The sequence below is a fragment of the Ammospiza caudacuta genome, unplaced genomic scaffold (genome assembly GCF_027887145.1).
Source record: "Ammospiza caudacuta isolate bAmmCau1 unplaced genomic scaffold, bAmmCau1.pri scaffold_39, whole genome shotgun sequence".
Classification (NCBI taxonomy): domain Eukaryota; kingdom Metazoa; phylum Chordata; class Aves; order Passeriformes; family Passerellidae; genus Ammospiza; species Ammospiza caudacuta.
Window position 1 is genome coordinate 2,048,851 of NW_026683124.1, and position 27,115 is coordinate 2,075,965.

Genomic DNA, 27,115 nt, shown 5'->3' on the forward strand with positions numbered 1-27,115 from the left:
CAGGAACCTTTCAACTTGGTCATGGATTCCGCCTATGTGGCCAATACCGCACAGAGTTTGGGTCATTCTGTTTTGAAGGAGGTCAGTAATCCTGCCTTGTTTCATTTACTGAAGACCTTGTGGTATGCCATTCAGGCCCGAGTTCATCCATTCTATGTTCTGCATGTGAGGAGTCACACCAATTTGCCAGGCTTTATAGTGGAACGTAACGCGAGGGCTGACAAGTTGGCTAACCCAGCGTGGTAGCGCCTCAGCCTGATACACTCATGCAGGCCAAGGCATCGCATGGGTTTTTCCACCAAAATGCACGTACCTTGCAGAAGCAGTTTCAGCTGATGCCAACTAAGGCTCTTGACATTGTTGAGTCATGTGATGACTGCCATGCACTTGCTCCGCCTTTGCCGGCTGCGGTAAATTCCAGAGGCCTTAGGGCCTTGGAGCTTTGGCAGACCGATGTCACCCAGGTTGCCGAGTTTGGCCGGCTCAAGTATGTGCATGTCACAGTGGACACGTTCTCCTCTGCAATGTGGGCTTCAGCTCACACTGGGGAGAAGGCCCGTGATGTCCTTGACCACTGGAGGCAGGCCTTTGCCGTTCTGGGCATACCTTCTGCTGTGAAAACCAACAATGGTCCTGCTTATGCATCGCAAAATGTGCAGCAGTTCCTGCAGTTGTGGGGTGTCTTGCACAAGTTTGGTATCCCTCATTCTCCGACTGGTCAAGATATTGTAGAATGTGCTCATGGTACTCTCAAGCGGGTTCTTCAAAAACAAAAATGGGGAATGCAGGGTGAAACCACGCACAGTCGGTTGGCAAAAGCTTTGTGCACAATCAGTCATCTCACTGTGCCGCAGAACTCAAATAACCCTGTCATTTTGAATCACCATCTCTCATTGCAGGCTGCGGATGAGGCACATCAGCCTTGAGTGAAGGTACAGGTGCAGAATTTAGTCACCAAACAGTGAGAAGGTCCCTATGACCTTATCGCTTTGGGGCGTGGGTGTGCTTGTGTCTCCACACACACTGGGGTACGCTGGGTACCTTCGAAGTTTGTTCAACCTGACCTGCAACTGCAGAGACAGAATCCAGCTGATGAGCAAGATGGAAACCGTGACCAACCTAGAAGGCATCAAGTGGGGGAATCATTGAGTGATGATTCGGATGCAGATGATGAGAGTGATCACTCTGATGATTCCTCTGCAAGTGGACACTGAACAGTGTTCACGTTTTCTTTATCATATTGTTCATTTTCTTTTTTTTTCTTTTTTGAAGGAAAACAGTGAGATGTTGCCCTGGTTTTTTAAGATTTTCTAAGCCTTCTGATGTTGACATTCTTGTAGTGAATTTTCTCACACTTTCTATAAATGACTCATTGTTTTGCATTCCTTTATGGAGGAGGAGATAGTTGATGGACTGTTGGTTTGTCCAGTGTCATTGGAGAGGTGTCACTGTCACCCTCCAATCCACTGTCACTTTTGGAAAACTGTAAATGTTGGAGTCAGAAAATAAACTTCCCCTTTTTTCTTCACCTTGAGAACAATGATGTGAGCTTGTGTTCTTTTGTGTCCTATAATGACACTCCTGGGCCAGCGACTCTCTCTGAGTGGGGCCTCTCCCAGCTACGAACTCTCCCATTTGCTGCACTCGGGGATCCTGAACAACGACAGAGCCTGGGCTGATCCCCCCACTCCTCCAGGCTCAGCCCGTCACCCCCTGGGGAGATGCCAAAGGATCCACAGGGAGCATTCCCTTCCCTCAGGAGAATTGCTCACAGGTGCCTTGCACTGACTCTTTGTGTCTGTGTGCACACAGGAGTGCCTGTGCTGGGGAAATGTGGCAGAAATGCTGCTCTCTGAGGGGTTGGAGTTCCTTGGATAGCTGAATCAGTCAGGCGTGTAGGTAAGGTTAAGTCACAAGGTCTAAGAGAAGTTAAATGCTGCTAAACAGTATTTAACTTAAATTATAACCTATGACTTAGCAATTTAAAAGAGGACTAACACTTAACAATATTTAACTTAGGTTATAACTTATATTAAACTTTAAAACTTAGAAAAAAAAAAAACTCTTAGCAGCATTTAACTTCACTTAGACACTTGACAGCCTCATGGAACCAAGGGGCCATTGTGACACTGAGGGGACTCATGAAATCATGGAGATCATTGTGACACTATGAGGCCCCATGGAATAAGCAAAGCATTGTGACACTGCAGGGCCTCATGGAACCAGTGAGACCATTGTGACCCTGGGGGTCCCCATAAACCAAGAGCACCATTGTGATGCTGTGGGGCCTTGTGAAACCAAACGTCCTGTGTGACACTGCAGGGCTGCATGGAACCAAAGGTCCATTGTGACATTGCAGGGCCTCGTGTCATCAGTGGTCCATTGTGACAATGGGCCACCAAAGGAGACCTTGTGACACTGCAGGGCTTCACAGAACCTCGAGGCCATGGTGACATTGTGGAACTCCATTGAACCAAGGGTTCATTGTGACACTGCAGGCCTGCATGGAACCAAAGCTCCAGGGTGACACAGAGTGGCCTCCTATCATCAATGGTCCATTGTGACATGGTGGAACCAAAGAGATCATTGTGACACTGCAAACCCCCAGGGTCCGAAGGTCCATTGTGACATTGCAAGGCTCATGGAAAAGAAGAGTCACATGACATTGTGGGACCTGGGGAACCACGGAGACCATTGTGACACTGCAAGGCCTGATGGAATCAGTGGGATCATTGTGACACTGTGGGGCCTTCTGGAACCTAGGGGCCATTGTGACACTCTGGGACTCCATTGAACCAAGGGTCTATTGTGACACTGCAGGTCTTCTTGTAATCAAGGGACCATTGTGACACTGCTGGACACCATAGAAACAGGTCACCATTATGGCACTGTGGGACCCCATAGATGCAAGGCACCATTGTGGCAGTGTGGGGCCCCATAAAACCAAAGGAACAAAGAACAGGTCTGGTTGGTTTGGCCTCCCAGGGGCCACCTGACTGGTCCAGCTGACCCTGGCATGTTGAGGATCTCTTCTCATCTGCTGCTGAAGCACGGGGACTCCATGCTTTCCTTCACATGGCAAAGAACTCTCCTTCTCCTCCAGGAACCCATGGTCAGATTTGGGATTTCTCCTCCAAATTTCCTTATATCCAGGGATTGTTCCCATAGGAATATTGCCAGTACAAATCTGGCTGCAGTGGTTTCTCAAGGGTCACTTCCCATCTGTCCCCAAAACATTGGGGAAATCTCTGCGCTTTCCTTCCTATGAGAAAGGACTGTCCTGCTTCTCCAGATGTCCATGGCCGAGATTGTGTTTTCACCTCCAAAATTCCCTAAATCCAAAGACTGCTCCCAGACAAAATCTACCATTCCTGTCAAGTCTGGCTGGCCTTGGCCTTGTGAGGCTCTCACCAGCCTTCCAAACACTGGGGCTCTGTGCTTTCCTTCCTATGGAAAAGAACTGCCGTTCTCTTTCAGGAGCCCATGGCCAGAACTGGGGTTCCACATCCAACATTGCCTGTTGTGACAGACTGGAGGAGATTTTTGGCTCAAAACATTTCATGTGTGAGGGAGGAAGGGGCAGGTCCAGCCTTGCCCTGCCCTGGAACCCCAAACTCCCCAGAGCCTCTATCCCAGCCCAGCAGTGGCTGCCAGTCCCTGGCACAGCACAGGCAATGCTCCACAGCCACCTCTGCAGCCCCAGCCCAGCTCCTCAGGGACCAAATAAGCCCAAGGTCCACCTGGGGGAAGGGCCCAGGGAGACCAAGGGGTATTGAAGGCTGACCGCAAGGCAAGCACACATCTTGACCTACCTCCTCTTGGAATTTCCACCTGAACAGTGCTGGAATCCAGGAGTTGGTAACTGTGTGTGTGCTTCTCTGCATCTTTTTGCCTTGCTCTCTTTCTGTGTCTTCTTCTTCTGTTTCTCTTGCAAATTTTGATTAACATTAAATTGAACAGGCATAGAGTTTGTGAAGTTGAATGGGCCAAGTCAATGCTTTGAGAAGTGTTTTATGTTGACTTAATGTCTGTTGTAGTTTGACATGAGAAGAATTTTAAAAAGTAAAACTTTTCGTGTAAGTGACAATCTGTTAAACCACTAAGATACTGAACACGTCTCTATGAAACACAAGTGTTAATGATGGAAAAGCCCAGGAACCTCCTCTTTCTTTTCCAGTCAACGAAGAAGAAGTGGGCCCTGGCCCTGGCCTCCATCTCAACCAAACCAAACCAAACCAAACCAAACCAAACCAAACCAAACCAAACCAAGCAACTCTACCATGGGCTGAGCCCCTGCTCCCCTCCCCAGGCTGCCCCTCTCCACATTGGCCCCATTCTAACCAAACCAAACCCCAACAACTCCCAAACAGGAAAACAAGAGGCTACAAAACCCCAACCAGAACAAAGCAAGACACAGCTATTGAAATCTTACCAAGTGCCCTCCCCCCAACACAACTAAAACAAAAAACTCCTACAACCTACAACCCATACAAAATAACCTTGCAACTAAAAACTTAAACATAAAAAATCCATAAAACCAATTGTAGCACAACACAACCATGACTTCCACCACAAGTTACAGGCAGGTCAGATGTTAGTCCTTTCAATACTTCAATCCTCCCTCGAGTTAAAGAAAAAACAAAATGCAAGCATATAAAAAAAAAATAAAACCATCAAGTCAGTAAAGAAGAAATGAAATCCTAATTTAAAAAAAAAGAAAAAAATACCTTAAACTTAAAACTAAAATCCTCCTATAAACTTTAAAGAAAAAACTCTTTTTCTTCACAAAACTATTTTAAAAATTCAAATGTGTATCAACCAAAAACCTCCATGCTAAAATAAACAAATTCCAAAAAACCTGCAATTTCATGAGAAGTTTAAACAGGAAAAAAAAAGTAATTCAGTATCCCCAAGAGAAGATCTCTATTCCCAGAGATAAAAATAATTTATAAAGTAAATAATAAAAACTTTATTATAACTCATCTTTAAAACAATACCTCACATATCAACATGGCCCATCAACAAGCTGTAAAAAAGCTTGTAGCTATAAAGACAACTTCACAATAACGAAGTTCCCCAGACAACTGTTATCCATGACAAAATTAAGTACCACAAAAAAAAAAATTTCCTCCTGTAAAAAACCTCCATAATCTTAACAAGAAAAACTTATCACCCTAAAACTAAAAAAAAAGAGAATTCTAGAAATAGTAAACCACTAGAAATTTTAAGTTTGGTTTCTTTATATTGTCAGGTTAAAAAAAAAAATTTAAAGAAAAAAAAAGTGTTCTAAAGAATTTATTTTAATTCTTACTACCTTTTTTCTTTTATTTGCTTTTAATAAAACTTTCTTTATACCCTTTTAAAATTTTAAGTCTACTTTACCTTTCTCGTAATCCTATCTCATAACAAAATAAACACATAAATAACTAACCGACACTAAAACCGACCACACTCATTAATCCATTAATTAAGAAATCTCAAGATGGGAAAAATCTTAAATTAACAAACCAAAACCACTACAATGTTATCATTAACCCTTTGCCAAAGTTTCTCTCATTTTCTAAAGCTGCCAGTAAAGGCTGTTTGGTTGGTTTGGGCTCCTGAGAATCTTTATTGGTATTTCTTCAGGGAGTCCAACTCAGAGTACACAAACAATTGTAATTCCTTTTAAATGTTTCCTTGAGAGAGTTTTTTGGGGAATGGGAGTCAGGGCTTGTGTGTCCTGCTTGGCACAGCCCAGGCAGGGCTTTCCCAGCCACATTCCACACTCCATTTCCCAGCTGGAGCCGCTGGTGCCTCTGAGTTGTGCTGCCCCAGCCCCAGGGACGCTCTCCTTGTCTGCCCATTCCCCCACGGTCTCTGGGCAGGGATGGCCTCAGTGGGGGCTGCTGACATCCTCAGCACCTTGGAGGCTGCTGCTGAATTTTCCTGCTCCAGAAGCTTGTTCAGCCTTCAGCTCTTGAGTGCAGGAATTCAGTGTCCCAGGGCTCATTAACATTCAGAACACCTTAACAAGCCAAGCCTCTGGGAATCATTTGATTTAATTTTCAAATCTTTTGTGGTTAATTAGACAAATTCCAGTGGTCTATTCAAGTTGAATAGATTCTCTTTAAAAAGACAGTGAGAAATGATTACTTAGGTCAAATTTAGTTTTTTCCCTGTCAATTAATTGATACGTCCAATCTCCAGCTGACAGTGAATCCAAGTGCCTCCTCATGCAGTTTGAATAGATATGAAATCAAGACCCTTCATGGCTGACAATCAATCAGACTCTGTCCTTACCCCACCCCACCATTCGCTCCATCCAAGCCTTGGCACTCAGAGCAGCCTTGTGCAAATCTGAGCTCCCTCCAGCCCACGCTGCACCTGCAACTTTCAGCTCCTTGGCTCCAACTCCCACCTGCTTTCCTTGGAGAAGGAGCTGTATGAGACACAGAGGGATGTTCATTTATTGTCAGCCAACAAAGCCAAGGCAAGTCAGAGCTCCATCAAATGCAAAAGTCATTCTTCTCCCTGGCTCTGCCCTGCCCCTGATCCCCACAGCCTGTCCTGTTTCCTTCATCCCTGCATTGCCAGGGACTTTGTGGGACAAGGGAGCTCTGCTCTGGCTATGGAGGGATGTCAAAGTGCCACCACTGGAGAGGGAGCCACAACTCACCAGGTTTTTTCTTTTGAGGGATCAGGAAATGGTGAGACTCAGAGTCATAGAAAGTTTCTTTTCATGGCCAACAGGCCACACTTGAACAGGACACAATTTAATAACAATCACGCTCTTCCCTGAGCTATGCATAGTGTCCCAGCAGTACCTGATGAGTCCGCCATCCATAAGTGATTTCCATACTAAAAAGTAATTTTAGACAAATGTGGTTCTGTGATAGATATAAACACATTTAAGTTCTTGTATCAGGATGCTCATCCTGGAGTGGGTGAAAAACAGCTCAAACAATTCCTGATTTGCAAAGCTGTCACTGGTGGATGGAGAAGGGAAGTCAGGCTGCTCTTGGTGTTGAGGAAATGCTGAAAGCAGCCTGACTCATTTCATCTCCTCATGCCCTGGCTGATCTCCCCTCTTTCCCCTTCCACCCATTGGTTTTGTCTCCCCCCAGGCCCCCATGTGAAGAGCCTGGCTCTGTGTTCTCCATCCCCTCCTTGCTGGCACTGCCAGGCTGGCATGAGGAGCCCCTCAGCCCTCCCTGCTCCAGGCTGGACAAGCCCAGCTCCCTCAGCCTCTGCTCACAGACCAAGGGCTCCAGCCCCACCTTGGAGGCCCTTCCCAGACCGTGCTCCAGCTGCCAGACATCTTTCCTGCCCTGGGCAACCCAAACTAGGTTAGAATGACCTGGATAATCCCTGTCTTGATGTCCTGGTCACACAGCCCTGGCCCCTTGTCCCCATGTCAGGCTCTGGGGTGGATCCTGTGGAACATCCTTTGGTGGAGGCTGTGGTTCCAGCTGGGCCGGGGGGATCCCGGGGGACAGGGACCCTGCTGGGCATGAACAGCATTGGACTTGTTGGGAGAAACTGTGAGGGGGAGCTGGGGCGGAGTGACCAACCCAGTGACATAACACAGCCCTGCCGGGATGTCACACAGCTGGTCTCTGATGTCACAGCCAACTCTGTGATGTCACAGCCCATTCTCCAATGTCACACAGATGATCTCTGATGGTTGGTCACAGCTGGTCACAGCCAACTATGTGATGTCACAGGTGGCTCTGTGATGTCACAGAGGCATTATATGATGTCATAGCTGCTCAAACACCTCACATAACCCCCTCTGTGATGTCAAAGCCCACTCTGTGACCTCACGCTACCAGATGATAAATTGTCTCTACCAGGTGAGCTGACACCTGGAGCTTGTTCTCCAAAACCCCAGGCCTGTGGAAACCACACAATGCCCATTGTATGAGAAGGGGAACTGGAAGTTCAGCAGCCTCAGTGTCCTCCCAGCTTAGCCAGACCTACTGGAACACTGGGGTCCACAACCACCAGAAACCACCAGAGAGACCCCCAGGAGAGAAGAACACATGCAAAAAGGGGAGGAGAAATGTGCTAATGATTTTTGGGAAATGATTATCATATGTGTGTTCAGTCAGGGAAAATCAACGAATATGTGTGCAATATACAGAAAATAAAAAGAAACTTTCCTGTGCTCAGCCTGCACGGCTTTGGAAGGAGCTATCCTCCGTGCATCCCCCTGAATAAAGAATGCTGCTCCTTAATGCTGCATTGGGGTTAAGGAGTTTTCTGTTTTACTAAATTTTTGGTGACAACCTCACTGCCAAGGAAAGCTCTGTCTGCTGCTGTTCACAAACAGAGAAGGGCTGGTGGCAGATGTGGGGCTTGGAGGCAGCCTGGAGCATAGTGACCCTGAAATAATGAAGTGTTCAATGTCCTGTGCAAGGAGGGGCAGCAAAAAAACTTCTGCACTGGAATTAGGAAGGGCAGACTTTGGCCTATTTAGGATGTAGTTTTGGGGAGTACCAAATCATGTACTGATTCTTTTAAGGGAAACAGGCCCTAAAAACAAAGGGGTCCAAAAAGGATGGACACATTTCAAGATAGTAATCTTAAGGGGGAAGGAGCAGCCTGTCCTAGTGTGCCAAAAGATGAGCTATTGAGGAAAATTACTGTCCTGGCTGCCCATGGAGCTTTTGCAAGCATTCAAGGGAAAGAAGAGGATGCATCAACTTTGGAGAGAAGGTCAGTCAACTTAGGAAGTATTTAAGAATGTTGTTAGGTCATGCAGAAAGAAAAGTTGAAGAGTGAAAGCTAAAATTGAGCTTAACATGACCACTTCTGTGAAAAATAATAGAAAATATTTCTACAAATAAATTTACAGCAAAACATGAGATAAGAATCTCTACTCTTCACTGGATGCAGTGGAGAATGTAGAAACTAAAGATAAGGAAAAGACTGAGCTGCTTAACACAATGTTTGTCAAAATTTTTAATATTAGGACAGGTTGCCCTCAGGACAGGTGTTCTCCACCAGGCGCTGATGGCATTTGTGCTCCCTCAGGTTCATGTCCCCACAGCTACAGCATGGAGGTGCTCCCCCTGCTCTGTGCAATGCAAACAGGGGCTGCTGAGCCAGTGCTGCCGTGTCTGTGCCTGCAAGGATGGAGCACCTGTGTGAGCTGGGGGAGAGGCCAGGGCTGCAGAGGGGGGATGTTGTTGGTAGCTCCATCAGGATGCTCTGGGACGCTGCCCTGGGCTGTGCAGCGCTCTGGGGATGGATCAGCCCCTGCTCTGCTGCTCCTTCCCGTCTGCCCCAGAGACCTTGCAGAGCCCCAGCCATGCTGTTTGCCCCCAGCCTGCCCATGGCCAGCCTGGGGCTGCTCACTGGGCTTTTCTGTGCTGAGCATTGGCCTGGGTGTGTTCTTGAGAGAGCCTGGGCAAGGAGCCTGGAGCCCCCAGGGCCTGGCCTGAGGCGTCAGCGCTGCCCCAGCAGTGCCCATGGCCTGTCCCTGCCGCAGCCCCGGCACTGCCACCCCCAGGGCTGTGCCCAGCCCCGAGAGCACTCAGGCCCTGCAGCAACACCAGGGCAGCAGGGCAGGGCCACAGCAGCAGCACTGGCAACACCAAATGCTGCTGCTGCTGGGCAGAGCTGCTGGGCCAGCACTGATCTGCCCCCAGCTCTGCACACAGACATTGCTGCTGCAGCTCCAGAGAAGGCAAGAAAAGGGCATCTCTGCAGAAGACTTTGCTGCAGAGATTCTTTAGTTCATTTAAAGCCACCAAGATTGCAGCCCCTCCTTGACACAGTCTGTGGCCACAGGAACTCCTGAGATACGCAAAATGTGAAATGGAACGAACTGTGACTTTTCTTTTGGAAAATATGAAAAAACTATATTCAAGGGAAAAAAACACCAGCAAGGAAACCAACAAGAGCTAGGATGACTTTTATTACAAGTGATTTGCAAAAACTGTCATCTAATTTAGTCTTTCTGAATGCATCCAGCCATCAGTCTCCACACGGCAGCCTTGAGCTCCTGGTTCCTCAGGCTGTAGATGACGGGGTTCAGGGCTGGAGTAACTACCGAATACAGAGCTGACAGGGTCAGATCCAGGGATGGAGAGGACATGGAGGGGGGCTTTAGGTAAGAATATATACCAGTGCTGATAAACAGGGAGACAACAACAAGGTGAGGGAGACAGGTGGAAAAGGCTTTGTGCCGTCCCTGCTCAGAGGGGATCCTCAGCACACCCCTGAGGATCTCAACATAGGAGAAAACAATGAACACAAAACAACAAAAAGCAAAGGAGGCAGCGAAAACAGAAACCCCAAGTTCCCTGAGGTAGGGTTTGGAGCAGGAGAGTTTGAGGATCTGGGGCACTTCACAGAAGAACTGGCCCAGGACATTGCCATGGCACAGAGGCAGGGAAAATGTATTGGCTGTGTGCATGAGAGCAGTTAGAAAGGCACTGGCCCAGGCAGCTGCTGCCATGTGGGCACAAGCTCTGCTGCCCAGGAGGGTCCCATAGTGCAGGGGTTTGCAGATGGACACGTAGCGGTCATAGCACATGATGGTCAGAAGGGAAAGCTCTGCTATGATAAAGAAGAGAAAGAAAAAGACCTGAGCAGCACATCCTGTGTAGGAGATATCCCTGGTGTCCCAGAGGGAATTGTGCATGGCTTTGGGGACAGTGGTGCAGATGGAGCCCAGGTCAGTGAGGGCCAGGTTGAGCAGGAAGAAGAACATGGGCGTGTGTAGGTGGTGGCCGCAGGCTACGGCGCTGATGATGAGGCCGTTGCCCAGGAGGGCAGCCAGGGAGATGCCCAGCAAGAGGCAGAAGTGCAGGAGCTGCAGCTGCCGCGTGTCTGCCAATGCCAGCAGGAGGAAGTGGCTGATGGAGCTGCTGTTGGACATTTGCTGATCCTTGGCATGGGGACCTATTCATGGAGAAAAAGACATTGTAGAGATAGAGGAGACACCTGTAAGCAAAATCAAAGAAATTTCCCATACACTGTCCCCTGTAACAGACACAGGCCTCCTTTTGTGTTCAAGAGTTCTGCAGTTTTCTTTTTAAGCTCCCTCCATTCTGTCCGGGTATTCTTGGATATCATAAACCCTCAGCATTTTTGCTGTCCCCGGGGAAAATAGAGTGATTTCTCTGAGACAAAGTGATGAGTTGAGACTAAGGGGAGGTGGTCTGTCATTCTGATCTGTTCAGATTTTCTCAGGGGTTTAAACTTTATCAGGTGGAGGGTGATCAACTTCCCATGTTTTTTCCCAAAAATGCCTTAATTACTGCTGAGAGCAGATGGATCCCCCACAGCCCAGGTCCACATTTGTGGCCAAGGGCTCTCTTTGCTCATTTCACAAACTCAGCAGCATTTTCAGTGTCACAACACCTCTGCCTTTCCCCACCAATCTTATAACTTAGAGATTCTCCAGGACAGGTTTGTGCCCTGGATTGGAGCTCCCAGCCTGGACTGAAATCTCAGGGACACTTCCAAGTGTCCTTATGCTGGCATTGGATTAAGGGAGATGCAGCTCCTTCCCTGGCTGCAGTGACAGCATTGCCCAGAGCTGGGCACTGGGGACAGCGTCACCCTGAGCCAGCTGTGTCCCCTGCCAGAGCCCCCACGGCTGGGCAGCTGCTCCCAATCCTGCACTCTGTAGAGGGAACTGGGCCCAGGGCTGCAGAGCTGCCCCACGGCTCTGCTGCAGCTCTGCCTGCACAGGAGGGGCTGCACGCCTTGGAGCCCTGGCCCTGAGGGCAGAGGCTTGGCTTGGGGCACAGGAGGGAGGGGGCTTGTTCAGAGGGAGGGGCTGCACTGGAGGGGATCCTGTGGGCATCGCTAAACTCTCCCTGCCACAGCATCTCTGGGTATTGTTTTCTCTCCTTGCCTGATCTTCTCTCTGCTTCCTGCAGATTTTCTTCCTGCAGGGGTTTCCCTGTGCCTGATCTCTCCCTGCCAGCACTCACAGACCCCAAATATCTGTGCACTCTCCTTGGCCTGACACAATCCTGCCTGTTTGCAGGGCACTGGCTGGAGGCAGGTTCTATTTGCAGCTTGGAGCCAGGACAGCTCAGGCTGAGCCTGATGGCTCCATCAAAGGTGATGCTGGTGCTGTCCATGGGCAGAGTGGCTGCAAGCACATTAGGGATCTCCTGTGAACCTATTGATCACTAAAAGTAACACTTCAGATGTTTCTGGCATTTGTCAGAAATAATAATAATTCATAAGCAAGCTTTAATATTTATCTCCTCTTGGCTACCATTCTCCAATAGTAGGAAAATGAATGCCTACTTAGTTATTGTAAAAGTCCTCATTTTTGTTAAATTCATTATTTTGGAAATATTCTATGACTGATCAGAACCCCTCAGCATGCCAGACCTTAATAAGCATTTCACCTCCCCTGCACCAGAAATACCCAGAGTTGTACTCACAGAGTCTGTAGGCATTGGGTTGTTGAAGGTTCAGGAGATGGCTCCAGGAGCTGCAGCTGCATTGTCCTGCAGCCAGAGGTTCCTGTGCCAAGGGCTGGCAGAGATTCTGCCCCAGGCACTTCTCAGCCCCTTCCCAGCCCTGACTGATTGAAGCTCTCTGGGCCTCTGTGCTGTGCACAGGATGGCAGCAGGCATTGCCCCAGCCCTGCTGGGCTGGGAGAAAAGCTGCTCATAAAGAGAAATGTGCTTTTGAAGCTCTTCTTGGTTACCAGGAGCTGCCTCTGTGCCAGGAGCCCAGCCCAACTCAGCAGCACAGACACAGCACTATGACTTTAATGAGCCTCTGGGGCTTTGTGCTTAGGCCTGAACATGAGTCCCAGAGAGGGAGCTGAAGAAACCTCACCAGAAATCCAAGTAAGAATCCAACTCCAAAGTTTCTTGGAACTTTAATGGGTCCCACTGAGGGCCACAACTGACAAAGTGTCCCCAGGCCCCAGGCAGAGCAGAGAATTGGAGGCAGTGACGACAGGTGGGCACAAAGAGTAGCCGAGTCTTGGTGCCCTGGGGCACAGAAGGGTCTGTGCCACCAAGGGCTGTGAGGAGACACCTTGTGCTGAGGCACTGGGACCTCCTGGCACAGCCTCAGCCAGGCTGGGCAATGTCAGCCCATTGTCCTGCCCTCAGTATACCCCCTAGCCCACATCCCAGTGGCCTCAACGATCTGCTGGAAGGAGTCCCTGGGGAGCCTTGCTCAGCAATGGCCCTGAGGGCTCCTTCATGCTCCCAGGGATTGCAGGTTTTTGAAAGGACTTTGGGTTTGGCTTTTGCCTTGGAGTCTGTGAGAGGTTTGTGCAATCATGGCCTCCAAGTCTCTGCTGTAATGAGTCCCTGGAGAGGCTTTGTCAGTAACAACACTCAATGGGGCTCATTATTACTTCAGGGTACTTCATTTATTTTAAGGTACTTCCCTTTTGGTGTTTCCAAAAGGGGTTTCCCTTTTGATACTGACTCTGTGAAGTTTGTGCAATCATGGCCCCAATTATCTGCTTTAACGAGTCCCAGGAGAGCTTTGTACTGACACTCAGTGGGGCTCATTAATGGCTTTAGATACTTAAGGTTTTTAATGTACTTTATGGATTTAAGAATACTTTTAGGGACTTTTAAGGATTTCCTTGCCCACACTGAGTCTCTGAGAAGTTTTTGTGCCATCCTGTCCTCCGATTCTCTTCTCCAAGGAGTCCATGAGGAGTCTGTGTTGGGTATCTTTCCCCTTTCTGTTTTACAACAAAGATGGAACTGAAAGAATTTTCTAAGACTTTCTAAAAGCATTCAAACAATCAGGGGAAAATTAACAGTACAACAACAACCACTAAGAAAATTAGTAGTGCTGTTTTCGCTAGACATTATCCAACCCTTTAGTCTGTTGTACTGGAAGAGTTTATTGAACCAATCTTTTTTTTCCACTTGAAGCTTCTTGAATCCTTCAAGTACCGGAATGCTCTTGTGGATTGACTCGCTGTGGATGGAGAGGTTCATGCAACACATGCCCTCAGAGTCTACACAGCCATGCCCGTGTGCCCAGAGTAAAAACTCTATCTCTGTTCTGCAAGGTGGCATGTCTGATGGTCTCTATGTCTGAGAGCAGGCCACTCAGTGTAAGGGAGGTAGCATTGGTTTGCTTACTTAACAGGCACCCAAGATGGTCTGATTGTCCTAAAGCTTTAGCTGCAGCCACCCAAGGTAGTCCGAATTGGGGGTACTGCGATGAGATACTGGATTAAAGCTTGCATCTCTTTGATATCATCCAATACTTCTCTGGGGACACCTGCTGCTTGATCATCTGGTCGGCTTTGCTGTCCTTCTCCAGCTAGATGGTTGATTGTCAATTCCGCCCTTGCCTCATTATTAGCATAGTCTGCTATTAATTGATTTAGTAAACACTTCCATCCCCCTTTCCACAGGTTGTATTCTTTAGGCGACAACAACATGGTCCTAATACATTTTAAATCATAGGGAGTTATGATGTGCTGTAAACATGGTCCTCATTAGGCCATTAAAACAAAGGAAGTCCTTCCTATGGTCTTTAGCTGCCCTACACAGATCCTTGACTTCCCCGTAAACCAATGGCTGATACCTGGGATTCTGCCACCTTCGTTCATAACATACTGGGGCAACGAGGAGTTTCAAGACTATTTGCCAGTCTCCTTCCTTAACTGCTTCCTTCTGAATCCTTTCCTAGGGACCTTCTGGGGTTGAGGGGAAAGGTGGCTCTGGGGAATCCAAACTGTCTTCCGGGGAGGAAGAATAACTTTGAGCCGAAACATTTGATTTAGAAATAGTGTGACAGTTGGGCTTAGTATCTGTGACCACGGGGTTATATTATTGCTGGAGGGTGAGGCAAAGGGCACTGCCATTTTGTCAGGTGTTGGGGAGGAAGGGTCTTGATTTACGATGGCAGACTTCCAGGGTAGAGTTCTGGAGGCACTGCTCAGGGTGGAGGTGGAATGATTGACAGTAGGGACATGAGCCACAGTTGTGGGGAAGGAGTCTGGAGGTTCATTCAGGGCAGAAGAGAAGGTTGTGGTAGCAGGAAGTGGAGGAGCCAAGATGGAGGGAGGATGATCCGGCTCCCAAGCCACGTTCAGGCTCCTTCCATCTTGAGTCTCCAGGGCATGATATTCCAAGACCACGTGGCCATTGCCATCTTGGACCATTGTGGAAGGTCTGAGAAAGGCATGTTTGATGGGAGGTCCTGAGTTAGGAGTTACCAATGGATTCAGTTTTTGAGACATTGCTTGCTGGTGAAGGGTCTCAGGGATGGTATGGAAGATGGGGAGCATGTGGACTGCAATGGGCTCCCTTTTGATCGAAAGCTTGTACAGTTTAAGTCCCACTGAGTCCTAAAATTCAGTGGTATGGATTTCATCAGCAGAGGCATCTGGAAAATTTTTAATGATCCACCTCATGATTGATTTTATTTTGTTCTTTGAAAATATTTTGTCACGATCTGTTAGAATTAACTTAAAGCATCCATATATGCTCCTTTCTACTTTGGACATCTGGCTGCCCATTTTTCTCCTTCTCCACCTTAGGGGCAACAGCCACCAGAGCACACCAAATCAATAATGGGACTTGGGTGCATATTGTAAAAACACAGTGGCAAAATGGGCAATAAATGTCTTGCATTTCCCCAAACCCACCTGAAATCCTATGCAGGTGAAACTGTTTTTTCCCCTGCCAATCCCAGACCTAGGTCCCTCGAAGCAACAATGAATCTGCCAGGCCTGCACATTCTAAAATCCTGGGGAGCACTGGCCTATCCATCAGCTAACCCCAGCTGACAAGACTGACACAGAGAGCCCTAAATGTCATGGTCCCTGTTCGGGTGCCAAATGTCACAATGAGGGTGGCTGCAACAAACTTCTCTGAGTCCCTGACTTCCACAGGGCGAGGGTGGCAAAAACGAAAAGGAGTGGGTTTGATGGAGTTTCCCAAAAAGAACTTTAATTACAGGGTGAAAAACAATAAACATGGAGAAGTCGAGCACGGTACGAAGGGCAGTATCCTAAAACCTGAGACACAGACGAAGTCACAACATAGACACTTGGGGCTAGAAAACTAGAACAATAGAAGAAACAAGTAACCAGTAAACCAATACAGGATTAGAACTTGGACAACTTAGCATAACAACACTAAAGGCTTATGGGAAAAGTCTCAAGCTCACCCTAAGTAAATCGAATGATTCCTAGAACTTGAAACTCACGCCCAGTTCTTCCAGGGTAAAATCTGTCTGACTCTGAGTTACAGCTGGGTTAACTCCCACACTGCTGCTTTGCACTGGCCCCTTGGGACCATGCGGCCGAACAGAGCCACAGTGCTATCCTGGGTTCCACAAGGCTCTGCAGTGTCACAATGGCTCCTTCATTTCACAAGGCTCTCAAATGTCATATTGATCTCCATAGGAAGGAAACCACAGAGCCCCAATGTTTCAGGAGCTGATGAATGGCAGCCATCAGCGGCCAAGGCAAGGCTGACCTGTCTGTCCTGGCAGGTTTGCTTGGAGTAACCCTTGGATATTTGAAATTACGAATGCGGAGTCCTAATTTAGAACATTTGTGCCTGGTAAAGAGAGATTTTTTTTTTTTCCATACAAAGAAAAGCACAGGGCCTTTTGCAGTGTTTGGAAAATAGATGAGTGCTGCCACTCAGGAGTCAATGACCGGCGAGACTTTTCTGTCCTGGCAACTTCAGTCTGGCAGCAATCCTTGAATTCACAGATATTTGGAGGTGGAATCGGAATTTTGGCCATGGATACCTGGAAAAAATGGACAGTTCTTTTCCATAAAAAGAAAAGCCCAGAGCCCCAATGTTTCAGGGGCAGATGGGAATGGCCTTCAGCATTCCAAGGTCAGCCAGACCTGTCAGGTGACCCCTGGGAAGCCAAGGCAGCCACACCTATTTCATGTTCCCTTCCTTCCACAGGGCTCTGGAGTGTCACAATGGCTCCTTGCTTCCATGATGCCCTCAGGTGTCATAACGGTCACTTGATTACACAAGTCCTTAAGGATCTTAATGGTCTCCATGGTTCCACAAGGCCCCACAGTGCCATAATGGTCTATTGGTTCCATGAAGTCCCGCTGTGTCCAATGGCCCCTTGGTTCCATTGGGGCCCAGTAGTGCAACAACGATTCCCTTGGTTCCACAACTTCCCATAGTGTCATAAGGGTCGCTTCCTTCCATGAGGCCCTGCAGGATCACAATTGTCTCCCTGATTCCACGGGGCCTTGCAATGCCACAATGTTCTCCATGGATCCACAGTGCCCTCCAGGATCACAATGGCCCTTTGGCTTGTTTTGCAGAGGAAAGAAGAAACCTCACAACTTTATAAAAGTTGTAAAGCCCGGTATGTTTATTTTACGACGCGTGCCGGACGCAAGTCCCCCAACAAGGCATGCGTGCCTCTGAAGACCTCAGGTCTTCTTTTATCCCCCTTCCAAATGCATATGCATACAGTTTCACAATAAGTTCATACATATTCATTCCGTGTGACATTTAGCACCAGTTCTTCTTTATCAAAGGAATTTCTAAGTCGGGGGCAAATCGACCTTGTGGTCTTTTCTGTTTTTCTTTCTCTGTCTCTTTGCTGTCTCGGCATGCGAGTTTTTCCTTCAGCTTTGGCCTCACAGAGTTTTCACCTCTCTTAGACACTTCACCTAATTCAGAATGGATCTTTACTCTGTCTCATTCCCCCCTTTCCTAGGAAATAAGTAAATTCTTTTACTTAATGAAAACCTTCACAACAGTAAGTGTCTTTTAGTGCTTCACCATGTGCTTTTGACAAAGATGTTAGTACAGCTATTCGTTGTATCATACAGCAGCACAAACAGGTCTCAAGCATACCCCCTTTTCCAGTATATACGAGCACAGTTTTCTGGTCAGTGACTGGATGAATTTCGAAGCAACAAATACTCTGCTCAGTGTCCAAACACACATCCTGAGCATTAATAGTATTGCTTTCACAAATGAATCCCATCTGTTCTCTAGCAGTGCAGGATTCTAAGTTTCATGGTTTAATCCTAGAGCAAGATGGGATGGACAACATAAACAGTGGCATTATGTATGATAAGCGCAAAGGCAGTTGCCACATTAGAAACAGGATCATAGGTGAAATTCACCATAGTTGGCCAGGTTTGAAACTTCCTTTCAACATCAATTGCATTATCCCACACAATTTCTTGAATTGGAAAATTACCTTCACCCCTTTCCCATATGATCAGAGCTGCTGTTGCTTGTATCCATAACTGTGCTAGTATACAACTGAAAGCTAAAGACACATTATCTTGTACTATACTAAGTGTTTCTACTATCAACTTGTGGTCTTGGTCCCCGGCCTTTTCATACTTCCTTACTTTGGCAGTACTTTTGAAATCTGTCACTGGCTAGTTTCTAATGCCAATAGAGATTACTATAAAGGCTGCTTCAATTTTGTTAGGCTACCTGCTGCAGTGGCCAGTTTATTCACCAGTATTTCTGAATCAATTCCTTTTAAAACTCCTAATCTTGTCCCTAATATGCCAGTTAGATGTTTGTTATGGGGAACAGGAACTGCTTTCTGTTTATGACCATCCCTCCCTGCCAGAGGGATGTGCTGGGCTCACACTGCAAATTCAGACACACTTCACAAGTGTATCTGACAGAGGTTTAGGTCATATTTGAGGCAGATGTTTGTTCTGAAATGTAGAGACCTCAGGAATCTCCTTCCCCCTCCAGAGCACCTGATTTCCCAGATGTGTGGCAAGCAGGAATGTCTCTCCTGGTCTACGAAACCTCACCCACCTTGCCCCTAGCTTCAGGTCCAAGCCTCAAGTAAATAATGAAGGGGAAGTCTAAGAGAAGAGCCTAAATTCATTTGCAGTGCCTCAGAAGAAACTGGGACCAGGTTTCTGCTACTTGAAACACTCAGCACAAAAGTGATGTTCAAAATCCTACAGCCTGCTGCTGAGCTCTGAGGGGGAGTCTCTACCTCTTTTAAGCAGAATCCAACTGCCTCAGACTGGGACAATCACTGATCCAAATCTCAGTAGGAAAAGGGATAGCTATAAATAAAGGAAATCACCTTTCTTGCTTGGGTTAATTTACCACCTGCAGTTCAGCACCCTTTACCAGTCATTGCCTGAGTGTTCAGCCAACCGGCTTGGAAAATGACCTAAGGAAACTGATTTCTTGGTGTTCCTGGTTTTAGGCACCAGGAGAGCTGGCTCCTTCCTTTCTTGTTCTGCTCCTGAGATATGCCTGTTTTAGTCTGAACTAGTATGGGGTGTATAAGGCCCTGCTGTGGTAAAAAGTGCAGTGTCCAGCCCTCAAAGGGAGTTTTTAGGAAGGAGGAGCAGGCTGGTTGGATTTTTGAGATGTTAATTTGCATTATCAACTCCACACATTTGAGAGACCATTCTGGATTGAATAATAGCTGTTGTTCAGTCACATCCACTTTGAATTCAAATGCAAGTCTGATAGCAATTCGAGCTCAAAGGCAGGTCACTTCTACAGGCTGCATCAAGGTGAAATTACACCAACAGTCTGATTCACTTAGGTTATCACAGACTTCCTGGTGTTCATATACATCAGGAGAGGTTCAGACACTAATTACATCTGGTCTCTCATAAGCTACCCTATTGATGACCTGGCACCCTACTTTGATTTCTTCTCCTCTGATTCCTTGAAGAGTCCACAGTTCCTGTTCTTGCCATTCTTGCTCCTCACATATCTGATTCTCGTGGATTACTACAGTAGATATGTTTAAATCTTTTATCTCAGAAGGTTTTCCTATGGATCCAGTATACTGATTAAATGCCAGGGACCAAGGCCATTTAGCATTACTTTGAACAGAGGTACTCTCAAGTTCTTAAACTTCAGTTATGATTACACACAATACAATTTTACAAACTAAAATATGAGCTACTCCCGACCGCAATATACTCATTTTGCCCGAGTAAGTTTTAATCTCAGTTCATTGTCTCCTGGCGTCACTCCTTAAGGGGCTTCTGGGCCTTCTTCACCCAAGAGTGATGGATCCAGGCATTCTGCTCCTTGATTTTGATTGCAGTGAAGGTGGTGAGAAGTACTTGCAGTGGTCTCTCCCACTGTGGTTCCGAAGTCTTCTCTGTAGGAGACTTAACATATACATCATCCCCAGGCTATCTAACTCCCTGCTCCAAGTTCCAGCTACATGTTTCTCAATTACTCTGAGCCGTTTGCTTAATGCCACCGTGTAGGTGGACATTCTGGACATTCCCTTTGTATTCTATATGGTCTTCTATAAGGCATTCCAAAAGGACTCAGCATTCCTTTAGCTCAAGGTTTAGTTTGAATTTGCAATATTGCTAGTGGAAGAGCTTGGGCTAGGGTAGATTAACTTCTTGCCCCAGTCTTATGATTTGCTGCTTAATCAAATGATTCATTCTCTCCACCTGGCCACTTGATTGGGGGTGGTATGGGGTGTGAAGTTCCTAATCTGTGCCCAGATGGCCACTAATCTGTTGCACTATTTTGGAAATGAAATGTGATTCTTTATTTGAGGATATAGTGGCTGGAACTCTGAAGCGTGGTATTATTTGTTGTAAAAATAATCTGGTCACCTCTTGAGCTTTGACAGTTCTGGTGGGGAATGTTTCTGGCCACCCTGAAAATGTATCTATCAATACCATTAAATACTGATACCCCCCTTTCCTTGGGAGTTCTGAAAAGTTAATTTGTCACTGCTGTACAGGCCCATGGCCTCTCCCAGTCTGACCGAGTTTTGGCCGGGGGCGTATTTTGGGGTTAGTCTGGAGGCAAGGATCACATTGTCGGCTTACCTGAGTGATAGTGGCATATAAATTCCTGACAACGATACAACGATTGTTTCAATCAGAAGTGTGTTCTAGAAAGCCTGTGGAAATTACTGCTTCAAAGTCAACACTTCATTTCAATGCACTCTGTATTACTTGCAGCCTTGGTCATTTTGAAAAAGGAGCCACACTCTATAAAAGGCTTCTAAGTAGTTAGGCCCTAGTGTGTTTTCTAGTGCCCTTCCTTCACTAGTAACCACAAAAATGGGAAGGGATTACTAGCTCTCTTTCAATGGTAGCCCACCCCTTGCAGTTGTACGTCTCTTTTGGTTAGTATTATTGTATTATGGCTTACCTTCGAGGAAAATCTGTACTTCACCCTTTGCTGCTTTCTTTGCCTCTCCATCCACCAGCTCATTTCTTTCCTCCAATTTTAAGCTCACTCTCTAGTGTGCCTTAATATGCCTTTTCAGGTAGCTGAACTGCTTCTAGCAGCTGGATTGTCTCTTCTTTCCCTGTGAGGTCAGCAGTCCCCTCTCTTTCCAGATGGCTCCATGTGCATGTGTGACTCCAAATGCATTCCTTGGGTCTGTGTAGATGGTTATTCTCCTCCCTTTTGCCCTTTCCAGGGCATGGGTCGGGGCAATTATCTCAGCCTTCTGCGCAGAGGTACCTGTTGGTAAGGGTCCAGACTCGATTACCTCTCTGCAGGTAGTCACTGTGAACTTTGCAATGTCGCTTTCCTGTCAGTGAACCAGGTCTCTACATCGTCCGGAGGAATGTCCCTTAAGTCTGGGCGGCAGGAGTAGGTAGCTTCGGTGGTCTCTAGGCAACTATGGTGTCCACTGAGAAAAGAAGCTGGGTTGACAATGTTAGTCACCACTATCTCTACATCGTAAATCTCTGTGGTGAGAGCCAGTGGCCACTCTTTACTTCCAGTGCTGTGGACACTGTGTGGGACACTAGCACAGTCATTTTTGTCCCAGGGTAAACTTGCATGCCTCTTGAATATTCAGCACGACTGCTGCTACAGCTCTGAGGCAACCTGGCCATCCTTTGGCTGTTGCATCTAGTTGCTTAGAGAAGTAAGCAACTGCCCTTCAGTAAGGGTCCAAGTCCTGAGCCAGTATTCCCTGGGCAATTCCTTGGGTGGGAAAAATAGAAAGAATAGTTTACTTACATCTGGAAGTTTCAAAGCTGGAGCGACATGAGGGCACTCTCTCTAGCTGGCGAAAGGCCCATGTGGTGTCTTGTGTCCACTGGAGATCTCTGTTTCCATTGGCAATAAGAGCATAGAGGGGTCTGGCGAGCAGTCCATAATTCTTACCCAGGTAGATTACCTTCTGTTTCACTACCTGTGCCTTTTCTTTGAGACTCTGTGTCCTTGGAGTCCTAGGAAAATTCAAAAGGCTTACCGTCCAGGCTTCTCTCGCTTCCCTCATCCGAGTGGCTACTAGAAGATCGTCCATGTACTGCAACAGCCTCCTTTCCTCTTGTGGAGCTTCCTGGGACTCTGGGTCTTTGCAAGCTGTTCTCCAATCGGAGTGGGGAATCTTGAAGCCTTCAGGCACATGGACTATGTGAGCTTGAGTTTGAATGCAAAAATTTCCTGGCTGGCTTCGTGGATAGGGAGGCAAAAGAAGGCATCTCTTAGGCCTAAAACAGTGAACCAGGTTAGCTCAGGTGTTAAACAAGTTAGTAAGGTATATGGATTTGCTACCACAGGGTATGAATTCTGTGTTATCTTATTGACAGCCCTTAATCCAGTACTATCAGTTATTGGGCTGATTCCTTCCTTATCTTCCTTTTGAGGGTACTACTCAGTTCTCACTAGTTGTGTTCTTTCCTTAAGCTTGATGCTCATGGGGGAGCATCTTTCAGTCTCCCTGGTACAGCAGAGGCCCATACCCTTGAAAACACTTGTTTACTTATTCTAATAGCTCCTTACTAATGTCTTTCTTAATTTCAGTGTCTGTTAATGTTAAGCCAAACATCTTTATATCATTTGCCTCCAGAGTAACCTTTCTCATTTGAGAATGTTTAGCAAATTGAGCGAATTGTACAAAAGCTTTTAGGTACACATAGTACACATGTTACTTTAAAGGTTTGCAAAAGTATGCCTTCTCAGACTGGCCAGTTGTTCATTCCCCACACTACAACATAAACATTCTCCACAGGTACTAAAGTTTTATTTAAAACTGAATATATGGCCCTTGTGTCGACAAAAATTCTTCCCTTTTGGGGAGGTCATTTTTACCCTTCCTCCCTTACCTTGGGAGGAGCCTTTGGCAAATCATATGTACTCATTTTGTGAACTGTAATTGCTTTGCATTTCAGCATGATGATCCTTGCCTGGTTTCATACGTTGCTATCTTATGCTGCATGCTGAACAACATGTTTGATTTGCTTTCTCTTTGCCTTGTTTTCCCTTTTCAAGAAATCTGGGTGATTTCTTAAAACACAAAGACATTTCAGCATACAAAACTCTATCCCATTTATCCTCCTATTTTAAAACAGTACTAACAGCAATGAAGTATTATAAATCTTTTTATTTTCTGAGCTGCTCCTACTGGCAGCCTTCTCCCAGTGAGCCCCTCCCAAAAGGGGCTAATTTAGGAACCTCTTTGCTCTGGTCAGTTCTCATTATTTATTTCTCCTTGCCCTATCTCGCTTCCACTCAAACCTTTTTACAGACCTTCACAGTAGTTTCTCAGTTTTCCTCCTATACACACAGCTCTAGGTGGCAGGTATCAGATGTGGTTCCCACACACACAAGTTCTAAGACCTTAGGTTCTGAATCCGCTTGACCAGAAACCTCTAATTTACATGTGCCCTGACACTTATTAGAACAGCAAAACCAGTGTTTCTCAAAAACACCGCACTGCAATAATAACTGCACATCCAGCTTTTGCTCACAGGCCAATCCCGTGTTCCCTGGGGAGACGGGGCAGCCAGAGCTGTCCCTGTGCCCAGGGGACAGCCACTGTCACCTCACACAGCATGCTAATCAAAAACGTGATATAGACACTATATTCTGATCAGACAAAATATCAGTCTTTTCTAGTTCTTTCCTTGCACAATCTAATTAAGCACTGTGACTACTTACACTTGTTTTACTGCTTTGCAAAAAGGCTGTGCTAGTCACAGCCGAAACTCTGATATGCCTTCAGACAGAAACACTCGCACCCGCACCCCCCTTTTATCTCAAATTCGCTAGAGCCAAGGCTTGAATTGCTGTGAGGGGGGAAATTCTTAGAATTCCTTTAACTCTATCGTAGTTAAGCATAAATCACTGTACTATAGTTCTCCTATGTAAAATGCACTCTTGTTGCAACAAAATCTTAAAATCTCCACAATCACTACTATACAATCTGAGAATCAAAGTACCATAATGCAGCGGAAGAAAATCACCACACAAAACCACTGGGAAAGGGCATATCTCACTTTTCTCAACACAACATAGCATACCATAATTCAGCATTTACTCACATCAATTTTCTTGGACACAATCAAAATCAAACATCCAAGGCAAAGGAACTCTCTGAGCTCATACTCACGGTTAAAATGTACCAGATCTACACAAATCACTACATTTAAACACGATAAATACCATCACTGACATTCTTCCACTCGCTTCTCTGCGGGGCACTTCTGTCCCTGCCCCTGCAGCCTGCTGCAGCCGGCGCCTCAGGCCTCACTCGGCTGCTTCAAACATGGGTAGTACTGACCCCCCCGCACTGTAGATTTATTCTCTTTTATACACCATACACTTATACACTTGCACGATTAGAAACACAATGCACCGACCACACAATGCACACATTAACTATACAGCAACACAGTGTCCGGACATCACACACATGCAAACAAAACACACACGGGCTCAACACTTCTGCTCTATCAGAACTATGAACCCCCAACACACATACACGGGTTCACCCGGCTCACCCCCAGAGCCACTAGCGGTTCCGCTCTATCAGAACGATGAACCCCATCTCTAATACAGCTGCTCTATCAGCTGAACCCAGACGTCTCTGGGTGGTTTACTCTCTTGCTCTCCTTTCCCTCCCCCGGGGCCCCTCAGTACATACCGTATCTTCCTCCGCAGGCCAGCAGGTCCTTGTCTGTCCTCGCAGGTGGCAAGTTGAGATGAGCGGAGCCCCACCAGGAAAAAATCCTAGGGCGCGCCTTGGAGGTCCGTCTATCCCCCCTGCCCCTGCGGGGACAGAGAACTCCCGGCTTGGCTCACCATAATGTTTTGCGGAGGAAAGAAGAAACCTCACAACTTTATAGAAGTTGTAAAGCCCGGTATGTTTATTTTACGACGCGCACCAGACGCAAGTCCCCCAACAAGGCATGCGTGCCTCTGAAGAGCTCGGGTCTTCTTTTATCCCCCTTCCAAATGCATATGCATACAGTTTCACAGTAAGTTCATACATATTCATTCCGTGGGACATTTAGCACCAGTTCTTCTTTATCAAAGGAATTTCTAAGTCGGGGGCAAATTGACCTTGTGGTCTTTTCTGTTTTTCTTTCTCTGTCTCCTTGCTGTCTCTGCATGCAAGTTCTTCCTTCACTTTGGCCTACAGAGTTTTCACCTCTCTTAGACACTTCATCTAATTCAGAATGGATCTTTACTCTGTCTCAGTGTGCTGGGTGTGACCCGATGGGGGGGTCCCATTGAGAGGCGCATCCGGGCCCCTCCAAGCCCTCATGATGTTAGAGGACCCACTTGTTCCTCAGACTGGCTGGTGCTGCAGGTGTTGGCTTGGGCGCTGCTTGAAGGGGACAGGGTGACACTGCACTGCCGGAGCCAATGGAACAACCCGGTCACCTGGGTGTCCTTCCACCATGAGGAAGAGCAGCTGGTGGAGCTCCGAAATGGGACAGAGCTGACCCTGTTCCCTCTGCAGCTGCACCACAGTGGCAACTACAGCTGGAGGGGTTGGCTTAAAGACAGAGTGGGAGGTGTCCACGCCAGTGACAGTGAGAGTGCATGGTGAGAACCTCACAGCCTCCACACAGACACCCCCAGAGCCTCTCCCCTGAGGACTCACCAGTAAGGCTGAGGCTCTGGGCTGGAAGGGAGAAGGGACAGTGCTGGATGGGGGTGGCACCGTGGGGACAAAGGCGCACGGGGAAAAGGGTGTGGTGGCTACCCCCAAACTGTCCCTATGGAGACAGCATTTATTCTGAGAAAGTGTGTCTGGTGGTCCCAAGACATTTGGAGAGGCAGAGGGACATGTCTGTGTCACAGCCACCCATGCACCACATCCCTGTGGCACAGACACCTTGGGAACAGGGACAGTGAGGCCATCCTGGGCTGAGGCAGAACACGGGGACACTGTGGACACCCCAGACATGAGGACACCATGGACACAGCCCATGCTGGCCCAGGTCACCCCCACCAGCTCATGATCCCATCCCCATGATCCCATCCCCATGGCCGCATCCTCACCATTCTTGTCCCCTTCTGTCCCTGCATCCCAGTTCCCTTGTCCCAATCCCCAGAACTACCTGAGCCCAAAGGTGCCAGTCTCCATATTCCTGTCCTCCCATCCATATCCCTAAATTCCTGCCCCCTGTTCCTGTCCCCAAAGCCACCCTACATTCCCAGTTCCACCCAGGTCCACTGTGGGTAACATGGACTGGCACTGCTGGCATTGGGGACCTCAGGTGATTCAGCAGCCCCCCTGTGCCCCGCCCCGTCCATTTCCCCAGGGTGTCAGGCCCCTGCCTGGGGCACTCACCCCACAGGAGCAGCGCCACCTTCCCGGCCATCCCGGTGTCCCCAGCCATGTGCACTGGCTGTCAAAAGCTGCTGGGGGTGGCTGTGCTCTGGGTGGTGGCTCTTTGGCCAAAAGGGAAGGAAGCAAGGTGAGGTCTAATCCTCATGCATAGGTGGCCCTTGGGGACAGGGTGGCCACAAGCTGGGCACAGTCTGTGGGCAGGGTGGGGACAAGGCTGGATGGGACACAGTGGGACATGGGGTTCCCAGGAGTGAGTATCTCAGAGGGTTTTGGGAGCCAGGGCTGGCTGTCCAGGGGAATGGGGTTTTCTAGGGATGGGGTCCCTGGGAATGGGGGTCCTGAAGATGGGGAATCACCAGGGATGGGGGTGCAATGGGAATGGGGATGCCCAGGGCTGGGAATTCAGGGATGGGAGTCCCAGCGGAACGTGGGCTCCAGGGATTTGGTGTCATGGGCTGGGAATGCTGGGGGAATGAGGGCTTCTGTATGAAAGGGGGTGGTGGGAGAATCAAGGTCCTGGGGAAAGGGGGATTTCAGGGGGTGGAATGGACAGGAGAGGGTTCCTTGGGAATGAGGGTCCTGGACCATGTCAGTACTAGGGAATGCCAGTACTAGGATAGGGGTTCCAGAGATGGGGAGA

The 27,115-nt window shown here is 47.6% G+C and overlaps 1 protein-coding gene across 1 annotated transcript; it reads right to left on the minus strand.

The window, feature by feature from the left end:
• Positions 1–9,937: 9,937 nt before the first annotated feature.
• Positions 9,938–10,711, minus strand: LOC131571822 (olfactory receptor 14J1-like; the record flags this gene model as incomplete). Its single annotated transcript, XM_058824589.1, has 1 exon — positions 9,938–10,711. A coding segment is annotated over one exon (774 nt), but the record flags the coding sequence as incomplete, so codon positions are not given.
• Between the last annotated feature and the right edge of the window lie 16,404 nt (positions 10,712–27,115).